Source organism: Peromyscus eremicus, chromosome 4, assembly GCF_949786415.1.
Source record: "Peromyscus eremicus chromosome 4, PerEre_H2_v1, whole genome shotgun sequence".
Lineage (NCBI taxonomy): Eukaryota > Metazoa > Chordata > Mammalia > Rodentia > Cricetidae > Peromyscus > Peromyscus eremicus.
In genome coordinates, this window is record NC_081419.1 from 100,370,361 (window position 1) to 100,391,691 (window position 21,331).

Below are 21,331 nucleotides of genomic sequence, written 5' to 3' on the forward strand. Positions count from 1 at the left end.
TGTGTGTGTGTGCCATGCCTGAGGAAGCCAGGCAGAGGTGTCTGGTCCCCTGGAGCTGGAGTTACAGGCAGTTGTAAACCTCCTGACAGGTTACTGGGACCTGAACTTGGGTCCTCTACAAGAGCAATGCATGCTGTTAACCACTGAAATGTGTGTCCAGCCCCAGGAATCAGTAGGTTTTCTTGTTGTTTGTTTGGTTGGTTGGTTTTGTTTTTAAGACTCCTGCATAGGAAATTGCAGGCAGTTTATAAATGAGGACACATAGCTTTACATGAACCAAGTGGAAGTCACAGTGTTAACTGAGAATTGATGCTTTAAAAATACAAACTGCGGGTCGTGCGCACACCTGTAATCCCAGCACTCGGGAGGCAGAGGCAGGTGAATCTCTGTGAGTTCGAGGCCAGCCTGGTCTACAGAATGAGTTCGAGGCCAGTCTGGTCTACAGAATGGGTTCCAGGCCAGCCAGGGCTCTATAATAAGGCCCTGTCTCAAATAATAAGCCGCCTTCCTTGCTTGATACCAAGGGATCCTCCAATTCCACTTTCTCATGACTAAATTAAAGTCTTCAGCCTTCTGTAAAGCAGGACCGGGGCACAGGCATGGCACCTCTGGCACATTATTTGCTTAGTCACCTGCGTTTTGGGCGTCAGTTAAGTCAGACTGCGGTTTATTTCAGATACAAGCACAATTTATTTCTAGGTTGCATTTCATGTTATAAGCTTAACAGTTAGGACCCCTCCCTCCTAGCCCCTCTGTCTGACAGGCTGCTGCAACACTCTGGAGCATCCGAGCTTAGACTCCCCAATTACCGTCCACTGTGAGTCATGAACCCCGTGAGGCTATGATCAAAGTTACGGACTTGCTCCCCCTCAAGGCGCACACACACAGAAGCACACAAGCGGCACACCATGTTGAGGGGTTCACAAACTCCCCGAAGCACATCCTAGCGTTCTGGTCGAAGGCTCTACACCATGGCCTGCAGAGGGCAGCAGGGCAGCTGTAGGGCACACTGAGAGCTGCATTCTGGGAAGCTGGGCACGCTGTAGAACTTGATCAGCTTTTTGAAGGCGCTTTTCTTTATCATCATCATTTCTTCCGGGAACCTGGAAAAGATTCTGGCCCGGAAGGAGCCCCCGTTCTTCACTGAGCCATCTGTGGGGAGTGACTTCTGAGCACTCACTGGCACGCTGTTGCAGCTGAGGGAACGCACTGTCTTCTTCTTGCTCTGGACGGACAAGTAACTGAACAGAAAGGACGACAGCTTGTGCTTGGTGGCATCTGGGGCTTCTTCCGAGAAGCACTCGTCAGGTGGATCCAGCAGGGTTTCAAGATCACAGCCGACTTCCCTTCTCATCACACTGGCCCCCAGCTGCTGGGGCTGCTTGATGATCTTCCGGGCCTGAGCTGGGTCGTCTCCTCCCTCGTTGACGGACTCCAGGGATAGCCCACCGGTCGGGTCCCTGGAGCCTCTGGTTGGGATGAGGTTCTTGGCCCGAGGGCTCGGCTGGGAAGTGCAGTGCTGGCTCAGGACGAGGGTAGCAGCCTCTCGGATGAGGTTCCAGTCTCTCAGGATGTCCTCCTTGGTGGTAAACTGGGATGTCACAGTGAAACGGATGATCAGCTTGTCCTGGATAGTGGCTGGGATAAGGAAGAGCTGGCCATCTTTGGCTATTTCCTTTAACACACTTTCTGTGAGACAATTGGGACCCTATATGAGGAATAAAGAGAACTGGAGTCTACAACACGCCGCTGGTGGGTGCTCCCTGAAGCCCAGCATTTGCGGGGTTATGAGGCTCCATTCCCACTCAACTCTGAAATGGAAACACCCTTCTCAGGGAGCCATGGGAGCGCACATTACCTTCAGACGGAAAACCACCAAACCAAGGTGCCTCTTAGCAGGAATTTCAAAGAAAGGGTCATTTCTGACCAGAGATTCAAAGTATTTGGCCATTTCTGTACCCTGGAATTGTAAAAACACACACACACACACACACAAACAAAAGCAAAACAAAACTGTGGTTAATAGGCAAAAACCAAACTGCATCTGCTTTGATACTGTTCAGCAACTTAGATCAGATGAGTCCTGAGACCTGTGTGGCCTCTGCCTGCCTGTCTTCCCCGTTGGATCTCGCTTGTATTCAAGCTGGAAAACCCTCTTGTTTCATTTTCTGTCACGTCACACCCACCCAGAGACCTTGTGTCTCAAAGTCCTCTTTCAACTTAGTCCCAGAACTCAAGAGTCGCGTGCTTTCTAACTCAGCAATCAGCCTCCTCTTCCAGCTTCTCAGCTTTTTCACTGGCCGTGGGAGCCAGAAAGGGTCCAACTCCGTGCCCAAAGGAAAGTTCAGCAGGTTGTGTAGGCTGAGCCATACCCCTGCCTCAAACGGCTCAACTGGGCCAGGCATGGTGGCACATGCCTTTAATCCCAGCACTCAGGAGGCAGAGGCAGGTGGATCTCTGTGAGTTTGAGGCCAGCCTGGTCTACAAAGTGAATTCCAGGACAGCCAGGACTGTTACACAGAGAAACCCTGTCCCGAAACCCCCTCACTCCCCCAAAAAAGTACCAACTGACTTCCCTCACCTCACATGCTCTTCACACGCCATAGTTCAAAGGCCCTTGTTACTGACACGTCACAGGGAGTTTATATTTTATATAGCATACCACCTATACCATGGGGAAAAAAGCTTGTACCTAGTTAACAGGTGCAGAGGTTCTTCTTGGGATGGTGAAATGTTCTGGAAATAGCAATACTCATTTGATATTGAGTATAGGTAATATCACATTACATTGTACCCTAAAACACAGTTGTTTTATATGTTGTGCATATTTATCATCACAAAATTAAAGATTTAACATCATATTGATATTTATAGTGTTTACATGATCTTTTAAATTTCCCTATGGTTTTCTTGATTTTACTTTTACATAGAATTTTTGAATAAAGAAGGACCGGGCTGTGGCTCAGCTGGCAATCTGCTAGCCCATTGTGTAAAAAGTTCTGTGTTCAATCAACAACTGGATAAAGCCAGGTGTGGGGAGTTTGTGGCAGGAGGATCTGAAGTTCAAGGTTTGCCAGGAATACTGTTACAGGTCTTTAATTTTAGCACTCAGGAGGCAGAGGTGGGCAGATCTCTCTGTGTGTGCTCAAGGCCAGCCTGGGCTACATAGTGAGACCTGTGGCGGGGGGTGGAGGTGGAGGGGGGCAGAGATCCCAGTCTAAGACCAGCCCGGGTTACTTTTCTTTCACAGGGTCTCTGCTAAGTGATTTTTTTATGGGCTTCACCTGATGTATTTCAGAAGACAAGCGTTTCCGCCGTCATCGTTGACCGAGGAGACAGTGCCGTTTAAACCAACCTCTATCTTTCTCTCTCTGCCGTCTATCTCACGCTCTCACCGCCGCCCCATGAGCCTTTTTTTCTTTTCTTTTTCTTGAGAAGCGTTCTCATGTAGCCCAGACTGGCTCAGACTCACTATGTAGCTGAGGATGGCCCTGTGCGTTCACATGTTGTCATTGTGTCACAGTGACAGGGCTCAGTAGCTACAGCAGAGACAGTAAGGACCACAGTACAAAAAAATAAAAAGACCATCTGGCTGTTTACAAAGGTTTTCCAGTCACCTGCAGGTGATGGGAAATGGATAATAACAACTCGTTGTCATTAGAAGAAAAAATACCCAGTCCCAGTGAGGTCCAGTGGGCAAGTGCTGAAGAGGATTGCAAGTTTGAGGCCAGCCTGGGCTACACCTTTAAAAAGAAAATGAAATCCTAGAAGTGGAGGAATACTTGATTTTTAATGCTAAAACCTGCATGTGTATTGTCTCATTTAACCTTTGAGAATGGTGCTACCACATCATTTTGTAGGTCCAATAAAGCAAATACAGAAAGATCTATCTGTCCAGGCTCAAGAAGGGGTAAAACTAAAATTCAAATCTCTAAAGCACCACTCTACAGCACAGAGATGCAAAACGTGGCTTCATATAACCTGGCTTCAAGAGCTCAGCACAGTTAAGGGCAGCAAGAACCATAAAGAAAAAAAGGGCTTGGAACTGGGAAGGGTTGCAGTCAAGTCTCGGGACTTCCACTCTTGAGCAAAGCAATTCCTGTCTGTGAGTCTCACTTGATCTGGGCGACCAGCCACCTCAAGACTCCAACAAAGAGTGAGTGGTATGGGCTCTTTAAAGTGCTATACAAGTGATAATTTAATCACAAGCAACTTCAAGAGATAAATTAGCTCATGTCAAACAGCTGCGTTTTAACTCAGTGCTCATTATCCCAGGGCTTTTTGCTCCAGGTCCTTCAAATGTGCTTGTCCCTGGGGACGCCACAGAGGCAGAAGAGGGGGAGTGCTCAGAGAGACTTCTGGGGAAGTCGAACTTGACACCATTTGGAAAGAAGGGCAGGGTCGGGCGCAGCTGTAGGCTGAGTTTGGAGTTTGGATATGTCTGTGAAATGCCCAAGCTAAGGCTCAGGCTGAGGATGAGAATAAAGCACACCCATGGTGTGGGCTGGTGTGGTAAAATCGTAGGGCAGTGATGGGAATCCAAGGGCCAGACAAAGGCAGTGTTAGGGAAGGTTGACCAGTTGAATATCCAATCCTAAGCTTCAGGCAAGAGAAATTCCTATCACCTCTATCGCCTCCATTCCCACCCTGTACCCTCCACTCTTGAGTCTGGAGACAGAGGAAGGGCAGGAGAATGCTAGGTGGTAACCGCTCATTGGCCAGTCCAGGTACTACCTTTGCCATTTCACTTTGTTCTTGTTCATTGGAGAAATAAGAAATTTCCCTAGGAGAAAGGTGATAAGGCAAAGACACATGGAGGTGGTTGAAAGAAAAACTGTGTCTTTGAGTTACCCCGGTTGTTGAGAAATACTGCTAGCCTGAGGGCTCAGCTGAGCGTCTTTTCCATGAAGAACATGAGTGCCCAAGTCACTTAACTCTGAGTCTCTTTACTACACAGTAATCGTGTTGTTACTAAATTGAACTGGAGAAAAAAAATCAACCACCAGGGCTTCAGTAAATTTCTACTGGCACAATGCAGGGGCGGGGTCTGCAAGTGGGAAAGCTAGGTTTCAGATATCACCGTAATAGTGACCATAATTTTCAACCAGCTGTGACAATCATGGTATTTTCCCCACCCCTTAACCGGAAAGAAAAAAAAAAAAAAAAGATATGGCCCCGCTTTGACCCTACACACTGCCCTTTGGACTACTTTCACTTTCTCTTTCTGCAAACGAGGCTTTTGAGCCTACACTCCTCAAAGACAGCAACAGGAAAGGTGAGACACTCAGGGAAGTGATACGACAGACAGGGGATGCAAAAAACTCAAAGGAAGCTGTGCTTAGTATTGACTGTTTAGACGATAAACAACTCGAGCTACAAATCACAGACAGTCTGCTGGGATTACGTGATGCTCAGCGCTCCTCTAGACAACCAATCATCAAATCCCAGAAGCCCCTCTACCGGTCCAACCACCTGAGCCAGACACCAAGGATCCCCTGGGCAGATGTGTAAAACCGAAACAAGTCTTCCTTCCCATGAAGACGCAAAGCAGCATGGGCTGGGTCCCACGACCCTACAACATACGTGTCTGACATGTGCTTGAAGATTCTTCACCCCGAAGGACCGAATCACGAACCAGAGCTTAATGGAGCGAAAGCGCCGACTCAGGGGGATCTGCCAGTGCTAGGAACAAATAACACAGGGCTCATGGTTAGAAGCAAGGTGCCCAGTCCCTTGGGCGCTCTTAGCATTATGTGCTGCCTGCCCAGCCCTCCTGGGACCCATGGTGTCGCCATGACTCCCAAAGCTGTCGCTAAGGAGCAAACCAAGACAAGTTATCCCGGTGGCACTCCACAGAGAGCGGGACAAGTGGAAATCAAGCCTGTGACCTGGAACCGAGGGCAGTGCCTCACTTCAACTGCTGCTTCAGTATTTCATTCCAACTTAGAAACTCGAGGCAAGTTCCTTGACTAGCAGAAATTAAAGTTCTAGGTCTGTTCTTCTCAACGTGGATAGTGGCTTAAAGTACAGTGATTAAGAGCTAGACACTGGGGCCTGAGAGACCTGGGTTTCCCTCCAGCTCTGCCTGCCCCTTACACTGTGTGACTTTGGCAGGGCTCCCTCACTGACACATCAATGGCATAAAACAAAAGTCACTTCCCAGGAAATGGTTCAGGAACAATGGATGCAAAAACTCAGAGGAAATCGTCCAGTCAGTGTGGGCTGTTTAGATGATGGGCATGTGATTTAAATATTACATCTGTGTCTCTGTCTGGCACCAAGATGGTCCTCACTTAACCTCGATGCCACCTCCTGGCTTTTCCCCGGGAGCTTCCTGTAGCTCCAGATGCACATCACTCAAGCATTGAGATTGCAAATGAGCATAGGAACCTCTGCCTCGGGCTGAAATTGACATTTTCTCTGGTACCAAATTCAACAGAGCTTTAAGTTCAAAGTTGCAGTTACCATAGATCTGAACATTCCCAATCCAAATTCTCAGTTCTGAAAACAGAGCACACAGTTTGGGGGACATTTGCAGTCATTCTAATGAGCAACGTGGCTTCTCCTAAGTGCCCCCTCAAATGTCAGAATGCCTCCACCACCATTTCTGCTCCCTAAAAATATTCATCCTGTCGAATATTCATCTGCCTGTCTCCATGGAGTTTTGCCAAGTCTTCACTGATGTACTCATCTTCATGCTCTGCTCTAGTTTCCCAGGCCAAACACAGCTGGGATATCACTACATTCAAGAATGCTATGTGTCCTTCAAGAAAGCACTAGATTCCCGGGATGGTGACACACACATTTAATCCCAGCACTGGAGAGGCAGAGGCAGGTGGATCTCTGTGAGTTTGAGACCAGCCTAGTCTATACATCAAGCTCCAGACAGCCAGGGCTACACAGAGAGACCCTTTCAAAAGAAAGAAAGGGAGAAAGAAAGAAAGAAAGAAAGAAAGAAAGAAAGAAAGAAAGAAAGAAAGAAAGAAAGAAAGAAAGAAAGAAAGAAAGAAAGAAAGAAAGAAAGAAAGAAAGAAAGAAAAAGGAAGGAAGGAAGGAAGGAAGGAAGGAAGGAAGGAAGGAAGGAAGGAAGGAAGGAAACCTTTGATTTCCAAGAAAAACTTGTCCAGTGGAAGGCCAGCTCAAGGACCTTTGTCAGCCAGCAGAGGGCATCAAAACCTTAGGAAAGGACAAAATCCTTGCCACAGCCTGCCCCAGCCTTGTCCTAAGGACATTCACAGGATAACAAGTGGGTGCTGACCTTTCCCTCTAAAACATGCCAGTTTCTAGATTATGGTAAACTAACCACCTAGGGAAAGGTAAGGGGCGTTTCAGCTGTGGTCTCCTCCTGATGTCCGTTCCCGTTCTTATCACTCGGCTAAAATCAAACCATATGGACCCAGAGACTGTCTTAGCCAGTTTCTGCTGGCTTGAGAAGTTTGGGTTCATAAAGACTGGCATGGAACTTCCTTAACTAGAGATGTCTCCCAGCATCCTCTGTGTCTCCTCAAGGCTTTACGGGCCTCCCTGCTGTCGGTGCTCTCTGCCCTTGGAGAGACACAGAATGAAGTTCGGGGGAACTTCATGGATGGCAGAGACAGCGGCCCGGATTCCAGATGGTTCCAGAGGCCCCCTCCCCCAAATTAAACACCTGGAGCACTGTAATGTGTCTAGGTCCTTTCAGAGCCGGACTTGGCTTCTACTCAAAACTGAAGCCCCTTGGGTGCAAAGAAGCTTGGAGCAGCTCTAAGAGGCTGAGGACCAAGACAAAGAGAGCAGCCTCATTGCTCTGGAGAAGCTTCTCCATACGCTTGAAGAATAAATCCGCTTGATCCCACAGCGATGCCGTGATGGAAGTTTCCCAGAGCAGCCAAGAGAAAGACATTCTCAGAGATTCAGCTATTTCTAAGAAAACATTATTTATGGTCCTCAGACCACACCGGGACTTAAGGTACATGTACTTGAAGGTATACTCAGGCTGCTAAAAAATCACAAAAATAACAGCAGGCCTTCAAGAACCCAGCAGGGGCCTGCTTGCTTAGTGTGTGTGAGGTCCTGGTTTGATCCCCAGCACTGCATAGACTGGGCATGATGGCATTCTCCTGTGATGCCAGCTGGCATATCCCATGATTCCAGCATTTGGGAGTGGAGTCAGGATAAGAAGTTCCAAGTCCAACTAAACTCCTGAAATCATAGGCATCATTTCACAGGCAGGATTGACTGACAGTTGTAGCATTCAATTATTGTTGTTGTTTACTTAAATTTTTTGAAACACCCACCAGAAAGGGCAAGAGGCCATCTATTTTTATTCTCCTCTAGAAGTTTTTCCCTCCATACTGTAAGCTTACTGCCTGCAACGCCAAAGCCTTCCTAAACCTCAAGGAAATGTCTTCACAGAAGAATCATCAGTGTGACCAAGTGAGGACAGCGCCTCTGCTACAGAACTAAATCAAAGGAAAAGGCACTTGGACTGTCTAAGGAGAAAAACACGCCAGCTCTTCCCCAAGGTCGCCGGCTTCACTGTGTCACTGTGTTAATTCATTCCATTCTCACAGCAAGCTTAGAAGGCAGAACCGCTCCTGTCTCCGTTTACAGAGACAGAAACCCGGACAGAGTACAAGCCGTTTGTCCAGAGCCCCTCAGGCCAGTCAGAGGAGAAGCGGGCTTCACGCACAGGCAATCCAGCCTTAGCGCGTGTGTGTTTAGCCGTGTTGCAATAGCAAACCCCTGCAACTTATGAGAAGACCTTTCTGGAATTTTATGCATACTAATTATCAAGCATTTGCCACTCAGACACTGTTCTGACATGTATGTTCCCATGAAAGCCTCACAAACCCCTATGAAGTCAGTGCCATGTTCCCGAGGTGCAGATTTTCAACAGTTTCCCAAATGACTACCGATGCACAGAATTCCAAGCCAAGCACACCGTGTTCTCCTTTCAAACCTTTCACTAGCCATGTGATACGCAACATGTTTATTTACATCCTAATCCCACCTAAAACGAAGGGCTCATCTTCAAACTGAAGAGTAAATCTGAAGAGCTTGCTTTCCTAAGACATGGTATGTGCTGAGGGCCTAAGCCTGAAAGAGTGGAGGTGTAGGCAGCTGGGAAGGCCAGAGACACTCTCCCTGCAGAGCTCCTGGAGGGTCTATGTCAAAGACAGCGACATGAAAGCAGTTTAACACGGAGCCTCTTTCCCACCTGAGGAAATGGTCCACACTCTCCGGCAAGCAAAAAATCAAGCAAACACCAGCCAAAGACGGTAAAAAGAGCTAACCTACCTGTGGCAGAGAGAACACTTCTGGGAGGAAAACAAGCCAAAAAGATTTAGGAATTGATCTTTCTAGGGTTTGGGTTTTTGGGAGGTTTTTGTTTGTCTTGTTTTGTTTGGGGGGGGCGGGTTGTTTCTTTTTTGTTTTGTTTTGTTTGTCTCATTTTCTGTGTTTCATTCTGTGCGCTTGTGCACAACTTGAAAGCAAGGGTATCCAGTGGCAAACTATGTAATGAACTCATAGCTTGCTGCCTCTGAAGGGAGCAGCCATTCAAAACCTCAGGGGTCAGTCCATAGTCCCCACCTGAGAGGCCACAGGCTGCTCATTCCCGGAAACTCACCATGAAGTCTGTGGTGGCCCCAGAGTTGGCATGTCTGAGGTAGACGGGGTTCACACTGAAGGTCTGCTGCAACTTGTACTTGTCCTTAACCCTGTGGGTTTCCAAGCAGGTATTAGTGGTGGCTGAGGTCTCTCTAAGGAAGCAAGGCATTTTCCGATGCCCAGAGCTCGACTCACCAGAACCCAGTACAGTCAAAGTGTACCATCATCCATTTGGAAGGATTAAAAGTGAAGGAGTCAGCGTACTCGATACCCTTCAGGAATCCCCGGAGCTCAGGGCACAGAAAGGCTGTCCCAGCATAAGCAGCATCGACGTGGAGCCACAGCCCCTCACTGGCACCTGAGAAAGCAAATGTCATCGGCTAGAAGAAGGGGCCTGAAAGAGCTACTACCGGCCAACCAAAAGGCCTTGCTCACCTAGCCAACACCATGGCAGGCTGTAAAGAAAAGACCTGGAAAAGGACGGTGTTTTCTGCTAAAGGAGTCAGCAAGAGTTGTGGAGATGAGATGGCGGGGCCTTGGCATAAGGAGGTGGAGCTGAAGCAGACATTGCCACCTCCTTATCTTTATATAGATTTTATATTTTAAACAGAGCCTGCTTTGACTAGACTTCAACATTCCAAGTGAGAGAATGTGAAAACTTGAGACTCTGCCGCAGACTGGCTATCCCATGTCCCCTAAGGGCTCTTGTGTTAAAAGCTTGTTCTACAGGGTGGCTATGGCGGGAGGGAAGCGTAGTTTGAAGAGGTGGCAGGATGCTGATCTCCTCCCCTCTCTCCTTCTCTGATGTTGTTGACTGCTTTTGCTCCAACGTACACCACATTCGGTGCCTCACTCTGGCCCAGCGGTGACGGGGCCAGCTGATGGTGGACTGGAAGCCTCCAAAACTGTTCGCCAAAATAAACCCTTTCTCTTTATAATTTCATTATCTGAAAATCCATTATGTCTTTATGATTTCATTATTGGTTACAGCAGTGGAGAAGCTGACTGATGCTTCCTTCCCAGGACAGAACACCGAGTACAGCATTTCCAGCTTTCATCTGACCACGAGGAAAAGCCCAGTGACCTTGACCTGCTGGGGAGTGACTCTCACAACCTTTGATGATTTCCCTCCCTCCTTTCATCACCAAACTGACCAATGAGAATAATTCAGTGGAGCTGGTCTCAGGCTCTTGTTCTAGCAAATATTTCAACCATTATCCCTTACCTTCCTAGCCGAGGAGGACAGATACTTACAGATGGGGCCCAGCTCTGACAGCCTGTCAAATGCACAGACTCCGGTGGTCCCTAATGTTGCACAGACCTAGAGAGAGATAAAGAGTCACATGACACACCGATGCTGAACAAGGATCTTCTCCCTGACATCACCTGCCATCCGCGCCCCTCCACCCAGAATGTGTCTATTTCACACTCTATTTTATCATACCTTGCAGTAAGAAATCTACTTTGCACAGCAATCTATCCCACAAATGTGTACATTTAAAATGAAAGTTTCACCAGGTGTGGTTGTATATACCTTTAATCCCAGCATTTAAGAGGCAGAGGCAGATAGGTGTCTATTAGTTCAAGGCCAGTTTGGTCTACACAGTAAGACCCTGTCTCCAAAAAAAAAAGAAAGTTTCACAAAACAATACATACTCTAGGTGCATAAATGCATTTGAATATTTTCCATTTCTTTTTAGCACTGGCTACAATCCATAACTTTTATTTCATAACACAACATGGAATAACACCTCAAGCATGCCTTTAGTCCCAGCATTGGGAGACAGTGGCCAGCCTGGTCTACAAAGTGAGTTCTAGGATAGCCAGAGCTACACAGAGAAACCCTGTCTCAAAAAAAAAAAAAAAAGAATGTGGTGATATATTGTATACCCCAATAAAAATTATTTGGGGATCAGAGGACAGAGCCAGCCACTAGATTAGACATAGAGGCCAGACAGTGATGGTACACACCCTTAATTCTATTGCTATCCATATCTCTGTGAGTTCAAGAACTGAGAACAGCCAGGCAGTGGTGGCACACACCTTTAATCCCAACACTTGAGATCTCATGCCTTTGCTTGGGAAGCACACACGCCTTTAACCCCAGGAAGTAAGATGGCAGGGCAGAAAAAGGTATATAAGGCGTGAGGAAACAGGAACTCACTGTCTTAAGACTGAGGATTTCATAGAGGTAAGAACTCGGGGCTGGCTTGCTCTGCTGCTCTAATCTTTCAGCTTTCACCCCAGTGACTGGCTCTGGGGTTTTTTTTATTAATAAGGCTATTTAAAATTTGTGTTACAAAAGAAAGAAAGAAAGGAATGAAGAAAGAAAGAACATCTCATAATTTGTAATACACTAAGTTTAAGTAAGAATTTCTGCTTCTGTTTGTGGCACATTACTTACCAGGATTCTGTCAAAATCCCTTGCTTACTAACATCCACATTCTAGCACACTGATCCTAAAGATACATTCTGACTTACAAAGACAGGCACCAAGCCCTGTTGCTTGTCTTCCTCAATGGCTCTCTGAAGAGCTTCTCCTCGGAGTGAGAAGTTGTCGTCCACAGGCAGAAATCGCATCTTCACAAGGGAAATCAAGCCAGCCTTCTCCACTGAAGAGTGAGCCTACATGGGCCATGGAAAAATCCATGAAAGGGCTGTCGTGAGATCAGCATGACTAGAAATGGCGGAAGACCAAGACTGAAGGAATTGAATGCCCAGGTGTGAGATCAGCATTCCTTATGGTTTCTGGAGTCAACCCCAGAACCCAGAATTCACAGGTGCAGATGGAAATTACACAGGTTCTAAGCAGCTTACCTGATCAGAGGCGTAGGCGATGAGCCGAGCATTCAGAGAGGACTCATCAGCATCGGGCTCCAACGTTTTCATTTCTAGGATTTTGTTTTTCCTGGCTGCCAGCAGGGCGATCAAAGTGGATTCGCTGACGGTGCTCTGTAGTGGAGAGGGATTAGCAAATGTGTCAGCCTCCATGTCCTGTTCTCTAGGTTTGTTCCCATGGAGAGTGTGTGTGTGTGTGTGTGTGTGTGTGTGTGTGTGTGTGTGTGATCATCATTAGTAAGGAAGTGGGGTGCTCCTTCCCAGAGGGCCTCCTTTCTCCATGACTCACATACCTATTCTGCATTCGGAAAGTTAAGTTTGCACCTAATGCCAACAACATCTTTTAGAGTGACTACAGAAACAAGAAAAAGATTGTTCCAGAAACAAGCAAGAGAATGTCCTATTTCTTGTGGATAGGTTTGTTCACCATGTGAAATCTATTGAAAAGAAAAAAAGCACACTTGGAGCCAGAAGTACATCTCAGTAGTAGAGGCCATATTTAGCCTACACTCTGCCCTGTGTTTGATCAGCACAAACAGAATGAGAGAAAGAGGAAAAGATGGGGGGGGGGGGGGAGAGGAGGGGAAAGTTTTTTCCAGAATGGAAATAGAGTCTGATTCCACACAGACTCTCCAGAGAGCCCTGGTTTGTGCAGGGGCTGGTGATTTGGGCATGGCTTTATTTTCAATGGTTCTTGTCAACGTGGGCTAACACTGTCCCTCTGGAAACTCGTTTCTATCTACCAAATGAGGAGCATGCACATTAAAGGAAATGCCCCTTAAGATAGACAAGGTTGGCTGAGATTTCTCTCCAGACATCACTGTGGGGGTCCTGTGAGAATCAGATGCTGAATTCATCTATTTCAAATAAGGGGATGTGGTGAAGACCTCGGCGTGCGGTGGCTGTGGCAGAGGTGGAAGCTACATGGATGGTGATGACGTTGGTGATCCAGGTGACTTAAGGGACACTCCACGGAGAACGGGAGAACTGTGGGGAAGGATTTGCCTTTGCTTTCTGTGCCCAGCCCCAGTGTGAGATGGAATGCTATCATCACAGGCACCTGCAAGACACCTCCCCCCTGGCTGCCGGGATGGTGGTGCAGGAAGTGCTCAGGGAGCCCCAGCATCTTCGCCAGCCAGTCCATGACGCTCATCTCCAGCTCCGTGCATGCTGGACTGGAAGCCTGAAAGAAGGAAAGGACTTTCATTTTCACTGACCCACCGAGATGCCCCCACCAGCCCCAGAAACACCAGCGTCTCTGCCTCGATATCCATGGGAACTTCTGTAGAGGAGGGGTCCAGGCCAGGAGGCCCGGGCTGCACACCTCCACCCCACCTATCCTACACTCCTTTGTCAAAAAGGGAAAGAATGGGGGCTTTGGATCCACGCTGCCCTCAATGAGGTTGGTTTTCTGGAACTCTATGAAGAAACAATCCAGGAATGATTGCCTCGAATCTGACACTCCCAGTCTTAAAACACCCAACTGATAATCTAAAACCCAAGGGAAAGTTATTACTAAGAAATTACTGTGTTCTTTCCCAAGATAACTGGCCTAGCTGTGCTCTCCCCAACCTGCAGTGCGCTACAAAAGTTCAAGCGTAAGAGATAAAAATGTTCCATAATGCTTCTGGCACCTCTCAGAGCTGAGGAGAGCTTAAGGGAAGTCCCGGAGCATATCTCTAACTCTTCAGAGACAAGAGCCCAGGGGAAGTTGTGACCTAACAGGCGTCGAAGTGCCCTGTTAAGGTCACAAACTGTAGAAGTGACCAGATCTTGGTTCAAATCTCATCTGAGTCTGAATAACCTCTGTGAATTTAGCAAGATAAATGACTCAAACCTCAATTTCCTCATGTATAAAATGGGGCCAGAACTCGTGATTCTATAGGATTAGATGAGATAATTTATATAAAGGCTAAGTTTAAACAATAAAGCCATTGTAATATTTGATGTTTTTATTTTTAATTAATAATCCATTATTAATATCTCGTCAAACACACCCACCCCTTTCAGAGATAAAGAACAGAATCCATCTATCCTGAGGTGGCGCTCCCTGCTGTGTCCCCAGGTATCAGTAGTTACAGCCATTTCTACTCACCCATGTGAATCCTAAGCAGTTAATGGCATCAGCCAGCATATCTCCTAGCAGGGATGGCCAAGAGGTAAGGGCCGGATAGTAGGCGTGCATGTGGGGACTCTGCCAGTGTACCACCTAGAGACAGAGCACACACACCATATACACAGTTGGCACCAGCTGGCATGTCCAGAAAGCTCTCTCTTCCTCTAGAGAACCTCTCTGGTAAGAAGAAACAACTCTAAGAAAAATGAGAGGATGCTTTTCAGAGAGATAAGTAACACAGTCCATAAGAATAAAGTGTTCATCACTGTTCCTTCTTTCCACATATCCCGGACTGAGCTAGCTCCTCAGTAGAGGACCTTCACACACATTGGAAAGGAGCTATGAGAAATGAAGACTGCCACAGTAACACGGATGTGGCACACTCTCACATTAGCCCCGCACTGATTCCCTGCTAGAAAATCAAAGGAAGCAGAAACCATAAGGTCCAGAGAGCAAACAGCTGTTTCCTCCCAGTTCTTGCCAAAGCTTCTATTGTTTTGTGGATCAATGAGGTCGCTGGGAAGAGAGCGCCTGCTGGGAGCCAGTCAGATTTGTTCTAAGCTGCCCTTGGCTTCCCTGTGGGTAAGGAGAGGTAATGTCAGACTAGCCCAGGAGTATGGGAGGCAAATGCTAGGCTAATCCTGAGCCCACAGTCAGAGACATAAGAAGGAGCCGAACAGCTCGGGAGGGCCCAGCCTATCGGAGGACCACACACACTCGGTGACTGTTCACTCTCCTGTCCTGCTTCCACCTGGGTTTTTCTCTGAGTGAAACCGCGTCCCCTGATTTCTCATGGCCCTCCAAAACCTATTGATTCTTAGAAAACTACCATGTTTTTTCTTCATGAGTCCTTTCTCAGCTCCTACAGCCCACTTTGATCCCTGAGCTGGAACAACTCACTGGAGGGCATCTTGGTGCACCGTTCTATTTTGTGTGAACAACCTTTGTAGCGCACACACTGCCCCACACCTGTGCACACAGGAGCGTTAAGAGTGGGGTCCAAAGGGTAGGTAGGCTCCATGGCTTCTCCCGCCCTTACTCAGCTCCTTGCTGATGCACTGTGAAGTCTGGGAACTCAAGCTCCAATGCCCCCTGTTTTCCTCAGTCAACTTTGAGATCCATTTTTAATTATTATTCTTAAAGGTGGTCTCAAAATACATATACACCTCAGACCCTTATACAACTAGGAACTTCTCTTGTACCTCCCCATCCTGAAATAAATCCTAGGACAGTTAGGTAGAAACCAGCCCGTTGTCAGGTGGAAACATTCGTGGGGAACTAACCACTAGGTAACAGGCACAGCGCGTCTCCTGCCTTGACTCTCGGGCAGCAAACCACTTCCTTCAAAGCTCAGCAAGCAAGCGGGAGACTAGCGGGCGGTTCCAATGTCCTCCACCTTCCGTGCTTTATCGTAGTTGTTGTATTTAATTCTCACAGCATCCCCATGAGCTCCTAGGCTCATCCCTGTTTTGTTGATGTGAAATGGAACTGTCAGCAAGAGCTCTGTAGCATCTCGCAGTCCCAAACATCATCCGAGCCCCAAGGCTGCCTGCTCCAGAATCCACCCAAACACCCAAGCAGAGTGGTAGCCTGCCTTCCCTCACTGGGTTTCTGTCAGTCTCTCATATTCTTTCTTTTTAATTTTTAATTATGTTTGTGTGTGTATCTGTGTGTGGTGTGTGCGCGCGCGCGCGCACGTCCATGTGTATTTGTGTGTATGTATCTGTGTGTTATCTGTGTATGTTTGTGTGGGGTGGGGGGCTGTGGAGGTCTGAGGAAGAGTCAGTTCTTTCCTTCCACCATGTGGGTCCCAGGGATTGAAGATCCTCAGGCTTGCCAGCAAGATCCTTTACCCACTAAGCTTGCGTGCATGTGTGCGTGCGTGCATGCTTGTGCGCACGTGCTTGCTTGCCTGCTTGCTTTCTCTTTTGCTCTAACTTTCTTGCCAAGATTGGAATTGAAACAAAATGAAACTTTTTCTTCTCAGCATCTAGGAAATGACAGGAAGGAACAGCCATACAGTTTTCAACGTAAGTGCAAAGGGCCAGCTGCTTCCGGGCTGGCTCTTAGGGGCTGGCACCGCCTGGAAGATGAAACGGAAGATTGGGCCCTCACTCTCGCTGTGCTTAGAGACCGCACATGGAAACGAGGGAAGGGGGTTCCATCCCCTGGCGCTATCACGATGCAGTTATCAGTTCTTGTAAAATAATCAGATGAGATAAACCAGAAGAGCCCTTATCAACGCGGACAGACCTCCAAGTCCAGAAATAAGCCTCCTTGACCACGCCTCCCGGAAACGGTTGTGCCTCCTTCCCTCAGCAGCGGCACTAACAGTTGCTCTTGGGCTCACTCCTAATGACAGTTAGTCCCTGGGGTGACAGCGTCACAGAATGAAACGGGTGAGATAATCTTATCGAGGAACTAGGCCTTTCAGGAAAGCTGCACTCACACTGACATTTCCCGAAGATGCTTGCGGAACAGACTTACATGGCAAACTTGCCCTTTGCAGAGTTTGAGCATTTCCTCATCCTGGCTTCGAGATACATCTGTCACATCTAAGACCAAAGCTTTTGGGAGACTGATGGGAGCAAACCTCAAGTCAACACTGAGAGGAGCTTTTAGACAAGCACAGGTCAGCACATAATGTTCCAAGCACAGAGGTTCGGGGGATGGTGGGTTTATAGAATGTGTGTTGCCCGGGACCGGGGCCCAGTTTGAGGGGACTCATCACTTGCCATAGAGGTGTCCGAGTATGGGGAGAAAACAAAGCATTAGATATCTCATGCTGAAATCCTGGATCTGCCACACAGGACCTGAGACAAAATGATAAACATCTGTGAGCCTCCGTTTCCTTGTCTGTCAAATGGGTCACTAGGAGGATTACATGAAACAGCTCATCACGGGCTAGTGCATCGCCTGTGTAGGGCAGGGGAGGGAACTGGGGTGATATCAGCAGAGGGACCTCAGCAGATCTACTCATTCCTGGTGACCAGGAGTGCCCTCATAGGCCAGGGCAGGGAGTCCCAGCTCAAGTCTCAGGCATCAGCCAGCTTCCATCTGGTCCCGGCTCAAGTCACTGTCACCACAGACTGCTCCCTCCTCCATCATGGGGCATATTAGTAATTCCAGAACAGCTCTTTCCTGTCCCTAAGAAGCAGCTCAATCAGCAGACCTCCCTGGTGAGAATGACACAGAAGAAGGAGCAGTTGATGGGGTTCGCAGCCGCCTTCCCACCTGGCAGCTAGGATGCTCCTGGGGTCTGGTGTTCTCTCTGTTCCGGCCATTCAGTAAGATTTCAGAGGCTGGGTAGGCCCTGTCTATTGGGATGCAGGCGCTGTCCCTGGCCTCTGCTCTCCTTCCTCGCTCCACCATTGCCCTCTTTCTTCAAACCGGTCTTCACGTCTCCATCCACCTCATTAGCTAGCCACACTTCTGAAGGTGGCAACACTTTGCTCCTCCCCACCAGCACTACAGGTCAGCACTGGCAGGAGAAGCCTCCTTCCAGGCAGTCAGAGCCCTCCCATTCCTAGAAGATGAGCTGTGACGTTGGGTGACAAGCACAGGAGGGACGTGTTGTCCTGCCACACTGACTCGAGTGAGGGTTTCCTGGGATACCGCCCATCCCTGAACCCTGGGACCATCCCTGCAGTTACTATATCTCACCCCAGGCATGATGATTCGTTCAATGTCCCCAAAGATGCTGTCCCAGCTGTCGGGTTCCTCAGGAGCACTCACAGGTAGCTGGGCTCGCAGGTACCCAGGCTGCACATCTGGAGTCACCTGCCTCTCCCGCACAGTGCTCAGGTACTGGCAGATATAATCCACCATCTCTTTCCCTGGACAGAAGCAGAGGAACAGGTCAGATTTCCTTGGCCTATTCATGCCTGTCCCTCGTGGACCCCAATCAAAAGACTTGGTGAGAGGAGAGAGATTCATTCGTGGGCCAGGTAGACCTGATCCCCAACAGGACAAAGAGGGGCAGAGCATGAGTGAGTAATGGGAAGAACCTGTGAGAAAATAGATAAACAAAAGGGAAAATCTGCAAAACAGAAAACTTTAGCACCAAAGTGAAACATTTCTTTTCTTCCCCCTCCTTGCTGGTATGGTCTATTCTCTCATTGTTTTCTTCCCAGAACCAGAATAACTATAATTCATGACCTTAAAGGCTCACACAGAGACTCCATACCTCTTTGAACCCCAAACTGGTTACACATTCTCACACACACACACACACACACACACACACACACACACTCACATGCACATACACTAACACATTCACACACACTCACACATGCATTCACTCACATATATAATCTAAAACTAGCTCACACACTCACACATTCACACACACTAACACATTCACACACTCTCACATACACACTAACATGTACTGTGTTCTTTGTCAGCACAGAGGGAAGCTTCCATGCCCAACTCTAAACATCTTGTTAGACTCATTAATTCAACATTCTCACCTCTTTTTGTACTTGGTAACATCTTGAGTGTGATTGAAACTGTAAGTTCACACACACACACACACACACACACACACACACACACAGTCACATACAATTTCTGAGGTACATGAAACATATCTAAAGCACAACCAGGAGCCCAGACAAGAGCTCGTGAACCAACCTGGAGCCAAGATGTGTGGCCTGCAGCTCCTTGATGCTGTTCCTCGGGGTTTGTAACATGCCTTTCATGTTCAAATAAATGTACCAAATGATCAAAGACTACATAAAGAAGAATTTTTGAGGGGGAGCTATGCTTTCTTCCCTTTCCCTTCTTCAGGGGTCTCCGTTTTCACAGGCACTCGCTCACACTCACTCATCTTTCCCCACCTTTGTGTTGTGCAGCAGCTGTGAAGAACAGGAAGTCCTCCCTAAGCCCCTCTCCTCTTGTGAAGAACAGGAAGTCCTCCCTAAGCCCCTCTCCTCTTGTGAAGAACAGGAAGTCCTCCCTAAGCCCCTCTCCTCTTGTGAAGAACAGGAAGTCCTCCCTAAGTCCCCCTCCTCTTGTGAAGAACAGGAAGTCCTCCCTAAGTCGCCCTCCTTGTCTTCTCCCTGCAAAGGAGAAATCAAGCAGAGAAGAAAAGGAGCCTGACTTATTCCCTCTTCATCTGCTTATGCGAAGTTCCTACACACAGAACCAGGCCTAGACAAAACTGAGGAGTCAGGGGACTGGACTCCTTCAGCCCTCCACAGCCTTGGGCACCCAGCAGTGGTGCCCATCAGACATAAGAGAGCTGCCACTCATCCAGGGAGTCTCAAAGGAGAGTGCGTCTCACCGCAGGATAAGGACCCTCGCTGGCTCTCAGCCAAGCACACCACTGAAAGGCAGCGTGGTACTCTGATACACACTGCATCAAAAGTTGATAGCCACTTATCGCTAGGGGAGACAAGAGGAAAGGTTAGATTTAAGACAGGATATTACCTTACAGCCAAGAAATTCTAGGCAATCTGCCCCAGTGTGAAGACGCAAATATTACAAAATTATCAAGACACTCAAAATTCTCTTTTGTCACATAGGCTTTTACAAGAGCCTTTGTTTTTGGTTAATGTGTACTAAATGGAAGACGTGGGACCAAAGTCATAGTCACAAATGGCTTTGCTGGATGTGTTCTTCTAGGAATTCCCTTTCGGTAACTCCTCATTTCCCTCGCGGACAGGCCTGAAGACATGGTAACTGTTGGGTTTTGCTTTTATGTGAAAGCCTGCACACAAGGGGGCACTTGGAGACTATTTGGGATTTTTTTTTTTCTATTTCATAAGATAATGGAATGGATCACAAATGCAAATAGTTTATTTTGTGGGCAGATAGAGAGGAAACAAAATGTAAGACACGGGCAGGATACATGGGAGTGGGTCCATGAGGGTCAGAGAACGGGGGACCGCTTAAAACTCTGACCTACGTCCGTCTGTCCCGTTCAGGAGAAACAGTGCTGAAGCCAGCTCTCCCAAAGCAGTTCTAACACTCACCTGGCCCCAGCAGCAGTTTCCACAACCTAACCATCAGGGAAGACACACAGGGTACCCATCACTCACCTCTAGCTCGGTATTCCTGGGGCTCCATCATCTCCCTTGGCTTGCTCCTGGCAGACAGGCGGAGAGGACTGTGGAAGGCAGCTACCAGCTTGGCTCCTTATTCACTACTCCTCTGTGCTGTGCACTCCCTGGCAGCCAGTGCGCCTCTTATTTAAAGAGTTCTCCATTCCCCTGCTTTAGCCCCGCCCCATCAAGTGCCTTCCTGCCGGCTTAATTTCAGCCTCTTTTCTCCCAGTCCTTGATTAGAACTTTGATCAAAAGACCCAGAGGAAATTTTTTTTTTTTAGACCAATCAGGGCACCTACCAACCTAAGCCCACAAGCAGCTCCAGGTAGACAAGGTAAAAGAGCCTTCCATGCCAGATGGTGGTGGCGCATGCCTTTAATCCCAGCACTTGGGGAGGCAGAGCAGGCAGATCTCTGTGCGTTCTGAGGCCAGCCTGGTCTACAGCGTGAGATCCAGGACAGGCACCAAAACTACACAGAGAAACCCTGTCTCAAAAAACAAAACAAAACAAAAAAAGAGCCTTCCACATCTCTGTCCCTGCACTCAGAAACTAGAGCCCCAGGCTCCAGCAAAGGTCCTAGCTCAGGGGCCAGAATATAGGCCAAGGGCATTCACAACAAGCGGCACACATAATTAGGTTGCTCCTGCTCTGGCTTCTCTCTGAGGTGAGGGAAGAGCAGGCTCCATGAAGCTCATAGCTAGCCAGGCTGAGTTCAAGAGGCAGGAGCTGGCA

The 21,331-nt window shown here is 48.0% G+C and overlaps 1 protein-coding gene across 1 annotated transcript; it reads right to left on the minus strand.

Moving 5' to 3' along the window:
• Positions 1-700: 700 nt before the first annotated feature.
• Hdc (histidine decarboxylase) lies at positions 701-20,868 on the minus strand. The gene is made up of 12 exons (XM_059261321.1): positions 20,593-20,868; positions 18,209-18,381; positions 14,525-14,638; positions 13,490-13,612; positions 12,409-12,543; positions 12,073-12,216; positions 10,846-10,912; positions 9,787-9,949; positions 9,611-9,701; positions 5,584-5,682; positions 1,859-1,960; positions 701-1,708 (listed from the first exon to the last, which is right to left on the minus strand). The coding sequence occupies exons 1-12, from the start codon at positions 20,621-20,623 to the stop codon at positions 965-967; spliced, it is 1,986 nt and encodes a 661-aa protein (XP_059117304.1). The 5' UTR covers positions 20,624-20,868; the 3' UTR covers positions 701-964.
• Between the last annotated feature and the right edge of the window lie 463 nt (positions 20,869-21,331).

What these genes read in the sequence shown, in the direction of transcription:
- Hdc (XM_059261321.1), bottom strand. Translation starts at nt 20,623, where the DNA reads ATGATGGAGCCCCAGGAATACCGAGCTAGAG. An exon ending in AGGGGGGAGGTGTCTTGCAG is followed by an intron (nt 12,544 to 13,489) that starts GTGCCTGTGATG and finishes TCTCCACTACAG; the next exon opens with AGCACCGTCAGCGAATCCAC. An exon ending in TTCAAGCACATGTCAGACAC is followed by an intron (nt 1,961 to 5,583) that starts GTATGTTGTAGG and finishes TTACAATTCCAG; the next exon opens with GGTACAGAAATGGCCAAATA.